At 42.9% G+C, this 14,151-nt stretch overlaps 2 protein-coding genes across 6 annotated transcripts in view; one reads left to right on the top strand and one right to left on the bottom strand.

The window, feature by feature from the left end:
- Nucleotides 1-14,151, bottom strand: part of tg (thyroglobulin) — a 463,025-nt gene that overhangs the window by 203,821 nt on the left and 245,053 nt on the right. The gene's annotated exons all lie outside the window — the stretch shown is intronic.
- The window catches only part of LOC121278924 (src-like-adapter), a 43,846-nt gene that overhangs the window by 20,226 nt on the left and 9,469 nt on the right, over nucleotides 1-14,151 (top strand). For 3 of the 5 annotated variants that reach the window (XM_041189474.1, XM_041189478.1, XM_041189475.1), the window contains 3 exons: nucleotides 2,034-2,133; nucleotides 9,559-9,645; nucleotides 11,750-11,853. In XM_041189474.1, coding sequence (XP_041045408.1) covers nucleotides 2,034-2,133; nucleotides 9,559-9,645; nucleotides 11,750-11,853 — 291 coding nt within the window. The remainder of the gene's footprint in view (nucleotides 1-2,033; nucleotides 2,134-9,558; nucleotides 9,646-11,749; nucleotides 11,854-14,151) is intronic. The other 2 variants (XM_041189479.1, XM_041189476.1) reach the window with 1 other exon arrangement.

Below are 14,151 nucleotides of genomic sequence, written 5' to 3'. Positions count from 1 at the left end.
CTTATTACATTGAAGATGCTATACAAATGGAAGTTGTTATTTTTGGAGGCTGAGGTAATTTTGTAACTCACTAACCATTCATTTGGCAGCAACTTGCTCAATGGTAACTTGCAAGGATGTTTCCCCAGAAAGTGATAAGAAACATATCTGCATTTGCAGTTCTGCACAATGAATTCCTCACTTCAAACAGGCCATTCAAAATGGTTTCTGAGGCATCAAAACCAGGTCCCGCAAACAGCAATTTGATAATGATCTGTTTTTGTTCTGAGCAAAGTATTGAATTTTGATGAAAGGTCATCAACCTGAAAGGTTAACTGTGCCTCTCTCTCTCTCCAAAGATGCTGACTGACCTGAGTATTTCCAGCATCTGCAGTATTTTGCTTTTGTCATCTATTTTTGTGATGTTAATTGAGGTATAAATTTTCACCAGGACATCAGAAATAACTCCTCTGATCTTCTTTGAGATATTGCCATGGGATGTTTTGCATCCACCATAGAGAGCGGATGGGGTTATGGTTTGACATTTAATATGAAAACTAGTCCCTCTGCTGATGCAGCAATTGCTCATTACTGCCCTGGAGTGTCAGCCTCAATTCAATGCCCTAGTCTCTGGAGTTGAATTTGAACCCACAAACTTCTGGAACAAAAGTGAGAGCCACACGGGCCACCACTAATACTCTCTTGGATCCAGACCCATTGGTAGTCTTACCCAATAAAAATCTATCAATATCAGTCTTGAAAATTTCTATTGGCTCAGGATCCTCAGCCTTTTGGGGGAGAGGATTACAAAGTTTCCTTCCCATCTGTGTGAAAAAGTGCTTCATTATACCACTCCCAAAAAGCATTATTCTAATCCTAATCCCCTTGATCACCATTCCCCCACCAGAGGAAATAGCTTGCCGGTTTCTGCTCTAGGGGCTGCATTTTCATCTTTGAGGTGGGTAGCAGGAGTTGGGAAATTTTCCAGCTTGGCATGCCCGCCTCAAGAGAAAGTGTCTGCAAAGATGGAATTTTCGTTCCAGGGTGGTCGGGTTTGGTCGGTGGTGGGGTGGGAGCTGCATGTGGTAACTGGAGTTGGGCAGTCTGCCTCAAGAAAGAGTTTGGAGGCAGCCACAGGAGGTGCTGAGGTGGGCTGTTTGAAAGGCCTGTCTTGGTGCTCTGGGATGTCATCTCAGTCACAGTAAAGTCAATAAAACAAAAACAATTCTCTACCCTCACACACCCTTGCCCACTCCTCCACACCACATACTCCCCATGCCCCATCCATGCCAACTCACCACCCCCCTCCCCCCCACTCACCAAAACTGATCAGCCAGCACAAGGGGACGCCGTCAAGCGATCCATCTGCCAGTGGGCCAATTGAGGACCTTAAGTGGGCAAGTAATACTAGGATTTTATGATTAGCAGCCGAGCAGCCAGTCTGGCAGGTTTCCCTGTGTGGGCTGGTGGTGGGCAGGGTGGGGGTCCCCTTGGGCTGGTCAAAGTGCCCCTGCAAAGTTTCACCTCACCCCTGCCAGGTTGCTGTCCTTCCATGGCCTCTCAAACCACCACCACCACCCCCCACCCCCCCCAAACTCCTTTTCTCCCTCTCACCCTCTCCTTGACCTGCCAGTGTGGCACCTGTCAACAACCTCAAACACTGATTCAAACTGATCCAGTGTCACATGCCTCTGACCCAAAGTGCTGTAGGGCTGGCAGCCCCTGATGCTTTAGCTAGGGTAGCAGGGAATCCGGCCTCCCATGTAATCCATCACACCATCGTTACTTTACAACACTTCAAATGTACTTCATTGGCTGTAATGCACTATATCAATGTAAGTTTTTCTTTCTTCCTTCTTTTCATGTATCTAATTGTTGTTTGTGGAACTTTGCTATATGAAGAATAGCTAACTCCTAAATTCGTTGGCTGTAAAGTGCTTTAGGATGTCTTGAGGTCATTGAAGGCACTATAAAAATGTACATTTTTCCTTGCTTTAAGATATTTTGAACTACAAGTTTGCCACAACTTTCAGCCATATTTCCCTCTTTTTCAGCAGACAGCAATGATATGCTTGTTACAATCTATGACTACCCCCCTGCAACAATAAGCCAACCGATCTTCAGGATAGGGGAGAAGCTGCGTATTTTAGCAGAGTAAGTAAAACCCTACCAACAAAGACCACAGGGTGCAGCCTCAGTAAAAAACTTTGTAACCTCATGCAAGTGAGTCTAATCAGTGGGTACTTGCAAGTTATTTGACCATGATGGAGGAGTAAATGAACCCTTGTCAAATGCTGTTATCATCAATGTTCATGTGCTCATGTAAGCTCACACACAGCCATACATACAGATGCAAACCAACACATGTGCACACACACTTACTATTAGGGTTTACTGGAGAGTGATTGTTATAATATGCCTTTAAGGGATAGGAACAAGACATCACTAGAAAGGAAGTATGTCATGCAATCCAGTTTTAGTTTCACTTTTGCATTATAACAGGGCACACACACACAATTCTGCAGCTCTAATGTCTTCATGCTTCATATCCATGTATATCTGTTTGCATGTGCCTAGTTTTAATAAATGAACCTACAATGTGTTTATCCAATCCCTTATGTGAGACTGATGCCATTATACAATTGTAAAAACACTACATGGTGTGCAGCAGTGGTTCCTTCTAAATGAAATGGTGCTCAGTGTAGGATCAAGATTCAGTACAGGTCTGACATGGTGAACAGTCTTAGATCATGCTACATGGCATGAGACAATGCTTGACATTCAAGTCAGATGGCAAGGAAGCTGCTGTGTCGGAGCATGTTGAAGCCACAGTGTGGTGACAACACAGGAAAGCTTTGAAGACATAAAGCTCAAATAAAGGATTGATAAGCTTTCTTTCTTGTGGTGAGTAGGATAGCACATCGAGAGGACCAGCACTGGGTTAGCTCAGTCAGAAAAGGCGAGTGGCCAGGGTGTCGGTCAGATCTATAGCAATTGAGGGAGAGTCAAACAAAATGAGAAACGAAACAAAACAATCATAAAAATCAGGTTAGAGAAGAGTGCGATTATAACAGGCGGAGCTTCAGAAAAGCACATAAATGTGGCTACAGCAACACTCATCTCAGGGACTACAAGAGAAGGGAAATCAAAGGGATATTGTCAAAATGTCCACAAAGCTCCCCAGTTTGAATTACGATGCAGCTGACCTACTATCCGCATTCAAAATGTTTAAACAGTGTACAAAGCCATGGTTTCTTGATTCAGGTGTGTCTGAACCAGACTAAAAAGCCACAAAAATTCACCTAGCAATTAGGAATGAAGGTCTAGACAGGCTGAACATATCAGGATTAACAGCAGAAGAGCTAAAGGATCTCCAAAAGATATGGACTACATTGGAAGACTGGTTCAGAATCAGGTTAAACTTCCATATTCATCGACTAGAGTTCATGTCATTTTGACAACAGCCTACAGAATCCATAGACCACTTCGTCAATGGATGCAGCGAAAAGAGTACTAGCTGTGATTTTTCAAACGCAGAGCTAGCAGACAAAATTATTGAGTTGGTGACCGCGTCCACTCCCATGGAAGCATTCCAGAAAGATCTGCTAGACAAGCTCAAAATGTATAGCATCGAAGAGCTACTCAAGGATGGATGTAAGAATGAAGCGATCCTCGTATGTCGACAAAGCCTACAGGTCCTAAGTACAACCCCAATTGTTGATGCACTCACTAGAACAAGCAACCTAGCAAGACATGTGGAAGATGGTGCCTTCTGCATGCACCAAGGAATACTGCAAGCCATATGGCAGAAAGGGGCATTGGCAGGTGCAGGTCAAAAGCTGATGCAGCTACAAAAATCATGCACTGTTCCAACCAGACCATACACAATGGTACCTTCAAGCAATAAGAATGATCATCCAGTATCCCGTCAGAAACATATACATGAGGTGATGGACAAACCAGAAAATGACTATGATATTCACGACAAGACGAAGAGCAGTGAACACATTTTCACGCTGTCAGTCTCGTGTAGAGCATAGACCATCTGAAGCGTTTGCTAAGATTCAAATTATCTGCTCTAAAAAAGTTGGTAACTACTCGTTATTGGCCGTGGTTGACACAGGGGCAAGTGCCAACATACTACCCTTGCAAATTATAAAAGATGCGTATCCACAGACATGGAGAGTCATGGCAAAACCTACTGCTGTGAAACTCTCAGCGTACAAAGGTTCACTAATTCCATGTCCAGGATCCATAATGCTGGGAGGCAACTACAATCAATCCTCCTGGGTGTCCCAGATGTTCTAATTGTTGAAACTAAAGGCCTAGCAATTGCAGGTCCACCAGCATGCCGTGACCTCACACTAGTAACAATCCATGGAATTAGTCAGATCAACTTTAGAAATTACTCCTATCACCTCAGTTCACAACCTAACATCAAAATATCCAGAATGTTGCTACAAAATTGGCAGTTTCAAGGGAGCTGCAACATTACACTTGCAAGGAAATGCAAGTCTGTCAATTGACCTAGCTGATTTTGTGTAACGCAAATGCTGAACAGCTACAAGAACCAGTGAAAGATTCCACACCACAAACCATCAGTGAAGGATGGCCTGATTCAATTCAGCATGTCCATGAACAGGTGAGACCATTTTGGCCTTACCGGGATGAGTGAAGCACCTCCTGAGGGGTCATTTTTAAAGGCAGGAAGGTCATCATACTGGAATCTTTGTGATCTGATAACCTTTAACAACTTAATCACTCATACATAAGCATAGATAAAAAGGAGACTCATGAGAGAAACTGTCTATTGGCTGGGTATGAACCATACATTGAAGTTGCCATCAAGAAATGAGAGGCATGTTATGAGCATATGCCAAACCAGCACAAAGAACCACTGATTCCGCATGAAGTTCCTACCAAAAATTGCATTTGACCTCATTCACGTTCACAGCACTGACTTCATTGCCATTGTCGACTACTTTACCAAGTACATCATTATTCGACACTTGCACAATACGTCCAGCACAACTGTCGCACATGCTCTAAGTGCTATTTTCAGTTTTTTTTCATATGCCTAGAGAGATCATTACGGATAATAGTCCACAATTTTATTGGCAAGCAATTTCAGGATATGTATGAGAAGTGGAATATCGATTACACTACCACTTTACCTCATTACACTAGATCTAATGGCCTAGCTGACTGAATGATACACATGGTGAAATCCCTAATTCTCAAATGTAAACAGGCCAAGCAAAATCTACACATGGCAATGTTACATCTGAGAGTGACACCTTTAAGTCCAACTATTCCATCACTGGCAGAGCTCATGTTCAGCAGATCAGTGCATACAAATGAACCTACTCTTACCTTTCTACTCTCTCAGAAACTTGAGTGAAACTTTTAAAACTGCAAGAGAAGATGACCAACGTGCAGGATAAAAATGCAGGTACAGAACTGTCAAGTCTGCAGTTGGGGAAACAAGTTTGCATACAGGATAGAAGGTATGTGACAACCAGCCGAAGTGACAAGGATTTGTTCAGAACCAAGGTCCTATGAAGTCACTACTGACAAAGGTGCAATGGTGAGGTGTAACCAAGGACAAACCAGATCTATTCCAGCTCCTCAACCAACATACAGTCCTATGACATCTAGGACAAGATTCCAAATGCAACCAGGAACAACATCCAAAAATGACAATCCCACAGGTCAGTAAGTAATTAAAGAAATCTCCAGACAAGGTTACCATTACAAGATCTGGGCTTACGAGCAAACATGTACATGTATTGTAAATAGCTATACCTTTTTGGAAAGGGATAAAGTATCCTTAAAAAGAAAGGGGTATATTGTAATATATCTTGAACAGATAGGAGCATGACATCACTAGAAACTAAGTGTGTCATGCGATCAATTTTTAGTTTCACTTTTGCTTGATAACAGGGCAAACACACGCAATTCTGCAGCTCTTATCCTTGTATATCTGTTCACATGTGCCTAGTCTTAATAATTGAACCAACAACATGTTTACTCAATCCCTTATGAGTGACGGGTGTCCTTATATCATTACAAAAACACAACAGTGATCAAGGTTGAAAACTGCTCAATTTTTCTCATCATCCTAGTTAGATACACTAAGGCCAATGCTGCACCTCTTCTGTCACCTCAGCTAAAGTCAGTAAACTCAGCAAAGACTTCTCAGTAACTTAAATTTGGAGAGTCTTAAAATGGTCGTGGGTTTCCGGACATGACTGACTAAAATAAAAAGCAACGATAATGATCATTAGAGCCCTTTTGCTGATTTTAAAGCCTCCCAGATCAACCCCTGCTATTCATCCTGTATAATATTCAGGACACTGAATATTGTACAATCTACATTGTAGTTGAAGTTATAAAAGTTGCTATAGTTTCAATGTGAACATTTGATTTGCTCAACAAGCTTAGGATTAAATTAGGGAAAGATTTTTTTTTGATGCAATGCTCAAATGAAGATAAAGACCTAACAAACCCCTCCCTTATTTACACAATGAAATTGGTTCTACTGGGACTAATGGACCATCTCTCAAGCATGTATATCAGAGGTGGTTGAAAATTTCGGTGTGAATTACTTCAGGGTTTCATTGGTTACCATTACTTTGATGGGTTGTAGATTACTGGAAATCCTAAATAAGTGTAAGTGGTGTTTCTGGTGATCTTCCTCCAAAGTTATGGCAGCAGATTGGAAGAACCGATATAAGGCAATTAAGATATGGTCTTATGCTAAACAGTATGGGCTGAGATACAGGTCAGCCATGATCTAGCTGAATGGAGGAATAGGCTCGAGGAGTTAAGCAGCTTAATCCTCCTCCTGTTATTTTACAATCTTATTCATAATGTTGTTATTTCTGCTTTAAGTACTTTGTTAATTCCTTCCTTCAGTTGATTTGTAATGAAGAGTTGTAATGGAGATCTGAATTAATTTGCCTAGGTAACATGTTAACTATTAGGAAGTGTTAAAAGACCTACAATTGGCAACAAGTATCTTGGCAAAAATAATCATTGTTGGATGTTCTGCTCAGCCTCTTCTGATCTATGGCTCTCAGGTTCATTCTGCTGTCAGAAGAATGTCATTGTAGATAGCGTGAGTGCAGAGGAAAGGAGAACACTGCTCAACCCATGTAAGCGTGTGTATTTGCAAATGATTTAGCCATCATTTCCTGCTAAGGATTACTTTAAAAAGAAGCCCAGTCCAGATGGTTTCAGGACGTGTATCTTAGAAGTGGCACAAACGATTGAGGAAATTCTCAGATAAGTCAGTTCTGTGCAAATTTCCAGGGGAATAATCGACGTGGCTCTTCTCTAATACTGAGTTAAACAGAAACTTTCCAGGAAATTCCAGACAATGCGTCTCACAATAGTTTAAAAAAATTCTCTGATGAAGTGGTGCCCACATGTGCACGTATGGAGGTCTCCAGGGGAAAGATGGCTGATGCCATGAGACCCTAGTCCAACAGAACGCAAAGATTCCTGCTGACCTGCACTCCATCACGGTATCCATGGGTGAGTTCCTGCAATGACAACACGAGAGCGAAATGGATCACCTCAATATCACCCCAGGTGCTCCTTCTCCTCAAGGAGTCAGGCGGGGCCCTTGGGCACCTGAAGGGAGGAGGAACGGCAGCTGGACACCCCTGGGTCATCCACTGAGGAATCTCAGAGGCTGTTCTATCCCACAGAGCCCCCTTTGCCTGTGACCCCCTCAGCCTCGTCCTCTGTCACCGCAGAGGGAGCATCTGGCCCACTGGTCCAAAGCAAGCCAGGGACCTCAAGGCCTCGGCTCTCCAGGGGACGCATGCCGAAGTCATGAGAGAAATAGGGTTAACCATTGCACAGACTGTCTCCACCCTGCTGCCGATGTCAGAGCAGCATCTGGAAGAAGTGGTAGTTCTAGAAAAGTTAAGAAATTCTGATCACAAGTGGTTGCACGGGTGAAAATATTTTGTCAATTTATAATCTAAAAATATATTCACTTTCACTGAGTAATGTGTAATGTTGTCTTTCAGCTTCAATGACAGGCGTCGCGAGTCCTCCTACTGCATTCCCCCATTAGCAGCCAGCCGGACCACAAGTGACTCTGGAGGGAGATATATGTGTGTGTGTGTGGCAGGGTCTTTCGGAGCCTCCTGCAAGCATTCTCCCATGCATGTGGAACATCCATCCATCACATTCATCTCAATGTCCTGAGCATTTTCAGTGCTGCCTTCTGGGGTTCTCTTTCAGTTGTCCATCTGAGCTGATCTGCATCTCCACCCACCATGGGATCACACTCCCATGCAGCACCTGTGTCCATCCAACACGAGGTCTGGCTCACTTTCAATTTGACAAACATGGTTGTGGGTAAAGTTCTTGATTAACTCCCTTGTCCTTTCTCCTCCCCAAGTCATCCATGTCCTTTCCCCCATCACTGTCGACGCCCCTGGCATCACCTTCCACCTCCCCACTGTCACCTACCAACCCAAGCCCTCGCCATTCCAGGATGTCCAGGTGAACGTGCACGTTCCCTACCTCCTGGATAATCATTCCCCACCATCGACATTGACCTCCCTGACCTCCTCCTTCCCAACCTCAGGGTCTGTGTTTGCCTCCGTGTCCCCACCAACCACCCTTACCACATTTCTAACCTTACCGAAGCACCCTCACTCTCCCACCCTACCAGCACTCTCTGTCCCTTCCCACACTCGCCATTCCCTCCATCTTGCACGTTCACCTGGACTCCCACCCTTACTCCCTCCTCCACCCTTACCCCCTCCTCCACCTTCCTCCCTCCACGGCCCCTGCCCAGGACACCTTCCCTCCTCCAAACTCCCTCCATTACACCTTTCTTCCCCCTTACAACTACCACCCCACTTGCAGCATTCTACCCCATTACACCCTCCTGCAGCTGTACTCCCTCCTTCCCCGATACCTTTGATCCCTCTCCCAACCTCACCCCTCCAACACCTTGCAATTTGCATTCCGCCATGGTGTACAGCATCAGATGAACCCATCGTGATTTCACGCTGGCATGAAACTGATGTCTGTCCCTCACACCGAATTCTCCCCTCCCACTCACCATGATGCCCGCTGCCAATGAGGCCATACGATTCTACCCATAAGGTCCATTTAGTCTACCAGACGAGCTTCAATTGGAAAACAAATTTTCAGATTTTTATATCTTCAATTGGAAAACAAATTTTCAGCTTTTTATATCTTGATTGGTCTTGTTTTTTAAATTTTTCTTCATAAAGAATTCCTAGGATGTTGGTGGGTATGGTTGACTAATCGTGCTGTTACAAGCTTGACAGTCTTTTCCTGTCCATTGATTTCTGTATGCATCTCATCCAAAAGGTGGCACTTGCAACAGTATTGCACTCCCTCAGTGCTGCACTTGAAGTATCAGCCCAGATTATGTGCTCAAGATACAAAGTGGGACTTAGAACTCATGACATTCTGGCTTAGGGGTGATTGCATTACCATTGAGCCAAGAACGACATTATAGTATTGAATACTTGCTTCATAAAGTGGATGCTCCACTCATGTAGCTCTCTTTTTTGTTTCCAGAGAAGGTGATTGGTGGAGAGTGAGGTCCATCAATGCTGGGCGTGAGAACTACATCCCACGTGCCTGTGCTGCTCGAGTTTACCATGGGTAGGTTAATTGGATACAGTTCACCTTTACTTGTTTATTTGACAGGCATTTTCTGGCTCCAATAACAACTACTTTAATTTATGACATGCTCTTAATGTAGTAAAGCAATCTAAACTGCTTCAGAGAAGCATTATCCAACAAAATTTGACATCGAGGCACAAAAGCAGATGTTGGGATAGGTGACCAAAGAATTTGGCCAAAGAGGTAGGTTCCATGAGCTTCTTAGGAGCTGAGATAGAGGTGGAGAGACAGAGAGGTTTGGTGAGGGAGTATCAGAGCTTTGGGCCCAGGCAGCTGAAGTCACAGCCAGCAATGGTGGAGCGATAAAAACTAGGGGATGCTCAAGAGTCGAGAATTGGTGGAACATAAAGATCTAGGGGGTTGCTGACATGGAGGAGGTGACAAAGATAAGGAGCAGTGAGGCCAGGAAGAGAACTCAGCTCCACATTCAGTGAGGAAGTTAAGCTATTTTTGAAGATGGATCCCTCATCATCTGATGCCACTTCCAATTCAGTTGCTCCCAATGGCTTAAAATTATTTTCACACAAGATGCGCCAAGATTCCAAGGTCTGTAATGAGTAAATTGATGATGCTCAAGAAGCTAAAACTAGGCTGAGCATCCCTGGGTTAAGGAGGGGGGAAAAATCAATCAATGTTTCTTCTCTTGAATACCATCAAAAGTGTATTATATGGAGTCACTTGATGAGGACAGATTATTCAAGCTCAGCTGGGATGCAGTTCTATGTCAAATACCTTGCTAATGCTCATTATCTAGGCCCATACATGAAGGATTATCAAGCTCTGATAGCTCCCATGGGACTCTTCCTTGCATAAGGTAATTTCAAGAAACCACTTGGTTAAGGAGGTAGGTTTTGAGGAATTATTTAGTGGAAACAGTTCTCCATTTTAATCCTATCATAATTTTGAATGCCTCTCTTAAATCTCCCTTTAAGCTTCTCTGCTCTACTGAAAACAATTCTAGTTTCTCTAGTTTCTCCACTTAGCTGATGGCCCTCATCCTTGGTACAATTCCAGTAAATCTGCTCCGCACCCTTTACAAGGCCTTGCCGTGTTCCAAAATAGAAAAACTACAGGAGATCTTTTCATTATTTAAAACATGACTAGAGGTGTGCAGCACAGGAGAAGGTGGACAGGTGATCAGATATGGTAATGAAGCGACGAACATCATTCTCTTCCAACTTTTGAAATTTAACTGATATTGGCCAGGTTTCCCAAGCATCAGGAAATCCAGCAGCTTCCTCAAGGTGAGGACTTGATGGATTCAGGTGATAAGTGCCTTAACTACTTATCCTATGGATTTAGGTGTCTGCCTGAGGAGCCCCTGTGCCCCTGAGCTCCTGTGACTGGGTCCACCCCTACAATGGCCTTCCCCCCCTAAGTCCTCCAATCTAACCTCACTGTCCCCACCTGGTCCTCATCCCTTATCCTCAACTAGACCTCGATCCACCTCCACCACTAAGGCCTCTGAAGGTTTCCATAAATTTATTGTTACTTTACTTTTATGCACTATGCCTACAAACCCTAAATTTCTATTGCACTCTTTTTGGCTTTCCCTATCTGTTTTCAAAGAATTGCCTATTTGAACTTCGAGGTCTCACTGTTCGTTCATATTGTTGAAGTTAATGGAAAATAAAATCGGACGAGCTGCATAATCACTGCAGATTTGCTATTTGCTGATTTTTGTCCACCAATAGAAGGTAAATAAATCTCAAGAGGTGCAGCATTGTTGGAAATTTTGTTCTGCCTGCCTGTTCAGATGAATGGGAAACATATTGCACATTCCTCCCTCAGCCCAAAGCTAGTCATTTATCTCCTTTGCTGTTTCTATAAATTTATGCACATTTGCTGCTGCAGTTCCTTATCTAACAGTGACTACATTTCAAAGACGTCTTGAGGATGTGGCATGGTGTCCCGATCAATACAAGTTCTTTCTAATAACACTTAGAATATTTTTCAAAGCATTGTAACAGAGGTAATTCATTCATGACCCAGTTTTATAGATTGATGAGCTAAATTGAGAAAAATGTCTTTCCTTGTCTTATTTATCTGGTGAATGATCACTGGTGCCATGTTCTTTATATAGTTGGCTCTTTGAAGGAATTGGGAGGCAGAAGGCAGAAGAGTTGCTCCAGCTTTCTGACAACAGAATAGGCTCATTCTTGATAAGGCAAAGTGAAAGCCAGAAAGGTAGGTTCATATGTGTCCTATTGCACATAAAGTGCATATGTTAAAAGTTAAAACACAGAAATAAGCTGTTTTGCCAATCAAGTTTGTTTTGGTGTTGGATGTTTTTCATCACTTAATTCACCCAGTCTGATTCCACTCTCCTGCTTGCTCCCTCATGTCTTTTAATATTCTTCTTTTTAAGAAACTAATTTCCTTTGAAAGTGCTTGTGTATTGTGCTCCAACTTGTGTAATCTGTGGCAAGTGATCCCACATTCTAACCGTCCTCTAGCTGAATATTTCTTTAAACATCAACTTCTTATTATGTTGAGTTTGTACCATCCATGGCAGCTGGTGGAATTTAAGTTCAATTAATAACATCTGGAATGGGCAAGATTTTTAGGTCAGTGGGTGGATGCGATCGGGAGGCCCGGGATCAACCGGGGAACGGATCACCGTCCATGATCGGCCCCCGACTGAGATTTCACGTTGGCTGGCCAATTAATGGCCAGGACAAACAGTGTTGTGAAATGTAGATTGGAGAACAAAAGTCTAATCTGATACTCCACTGCAGTACTGAGGGACTGCCACACAGTTGGAGCTGCTGTCTTTTGCATGAGATATTAAACTGAGTACCCCATCTACCCTCCCTTTCAGTTGGACGTAGAATTGACTGCAGTACTCAAAGTATGCACTGTTTAGAGCACTGTACAGATTCAGAACAATGAGATTTGTGCTCTGTAGATTGGTAAAGTAATTCAAAAACCCTTTTTATATCGTTGCAGACTTAGTTTTATAATGCAGAACATGCAGTAGAATTGTGCTATAGCTGATTCCTTCACTTAAATATAAACCACTGTTTGTTTATTATCATGAGGAAAACAACTATTTGTTTTAGATACAACAGGTAGTTCCCCCTTCTCTACATTACAACTTTCAATCATCCCTCTGGCATTACTAACACTGGTGTGCGATTAGGTAATTGTTACTAGTGTTTTTAATCTTAACATTTTGTTTCAACAAACAAAACTAGCCTCTTCCTCACTGTTCTCTCCATATCAATCCCTTTCAATGGCTTTCTGCTGCACGTCACTGATTCAGGTTGTTGCCTTAATTGGCTTCCTGGCTGGCACTCTCACTTCTTAGGTTAAAAGGCCACAACCCACACTGAGATTTGAGAAGCATATTCGAGGACAAGTCTCCAAACTCAGTAGCAAGGGAATACTTTGGACTGAATCTAAATGAGGTCCAATCTATCTGGTTGGGCAGATGTTCAAGATCCTGTGGTACTCATAAAATAAGAGAAAATAATTAATACCTCTAAGATGCAACTGCATCTCACTGATTCCTATCATTTTTGCTTACATAACACGGTATTGTACGCCAGATGTTCACTACCAAATGTTTCCATGATGTTAAGGAAGATATAAATCTGTGGCCCCTTCAGAAAAAAAAGAGTATCACATTTGTTCATCTCTTTTGGCACTTGTATTCATTTGCTTTGAGCCAAGGTCTATTCATATGCTTTTTAAGATAAGGTTTATGTCTTGAGTCTTAACACATCACCACCATGATTCACTCAGCAAACATACTTCTTAATTACATCCTGGGCCATAAAGATCAAGAAGATCCTAGTTTCAGTTCCTGGTTTGTGATCAGACAGCTCTTCTCCACCTGGAATTGCAGTTGGCTTTAATAGGGCTGAATGGAAAAATGAATGAAGGCTAGGTGTATCACCCTTGTTGTGGAATGCGTTAGTGTGGATATTTGAGGATATAATTCCTTCTGCCCAATATAACTTTGTTGTTAGGCTATTGATTGCAGAACTTTCATCTCCCAGATAAAGACACATTTGGACGTGGATGCAAAACCCCCTGTGGTTAGAGATCCTGTCCACATTCAGACCCAAAATTTCAAGCTGGTGGGGGGACTTTATGGCAGGAGATCAGCAGAAATGGTGTTGATAGCCAAAAACGACCATCAATCCCTCACTGAAGCAAGTGCAGTGGAGTGGGATAGGCCCCACAGAAATTCAAGACCTCAGTATTCAGGCTCACTTGCAATGGATGGTTACTTGACAAAGTACTGATCACTCTTTAACTTAGCCTTCAGGAGAAGATGAACAAGAGGAGACAACACCATTTAAATATCTCAACCAACTTACAGCCACTTCTCAGTATCCCACGCTGGCAACACTGGGTCCCAACTCTGCTTCCTCTTCTCCCATAGTTAAAAGTGCACCCACCAGCTAAGAAGGAACTCCAACTTTTACTTAAAGTCTCTCTAACTATATGTTCACTGTCTATCTATGAATGTCTTGG

The sequence above is a fragment of the Carcharodon carcharias genome, chromosome 6 (assembly GCF_017639515.1).
Source record: "Carcharodon carcharias isolate sCarCar2 chromosome 6, sCarCar2.pri, whole genome shotgun sequence".
Lineage (NCBI taxonomy): Eukaryota > Metazoa > Chordata > Chondrichthyes > Lamniformes > Lamnidae > Carcharodon > Carcharodon carcharias.
The sequence above is the reverse complement of the archived record's forward strand: the minus strand, read 5'-3'. Positions and strand labels throughout refer to the sequence as shown.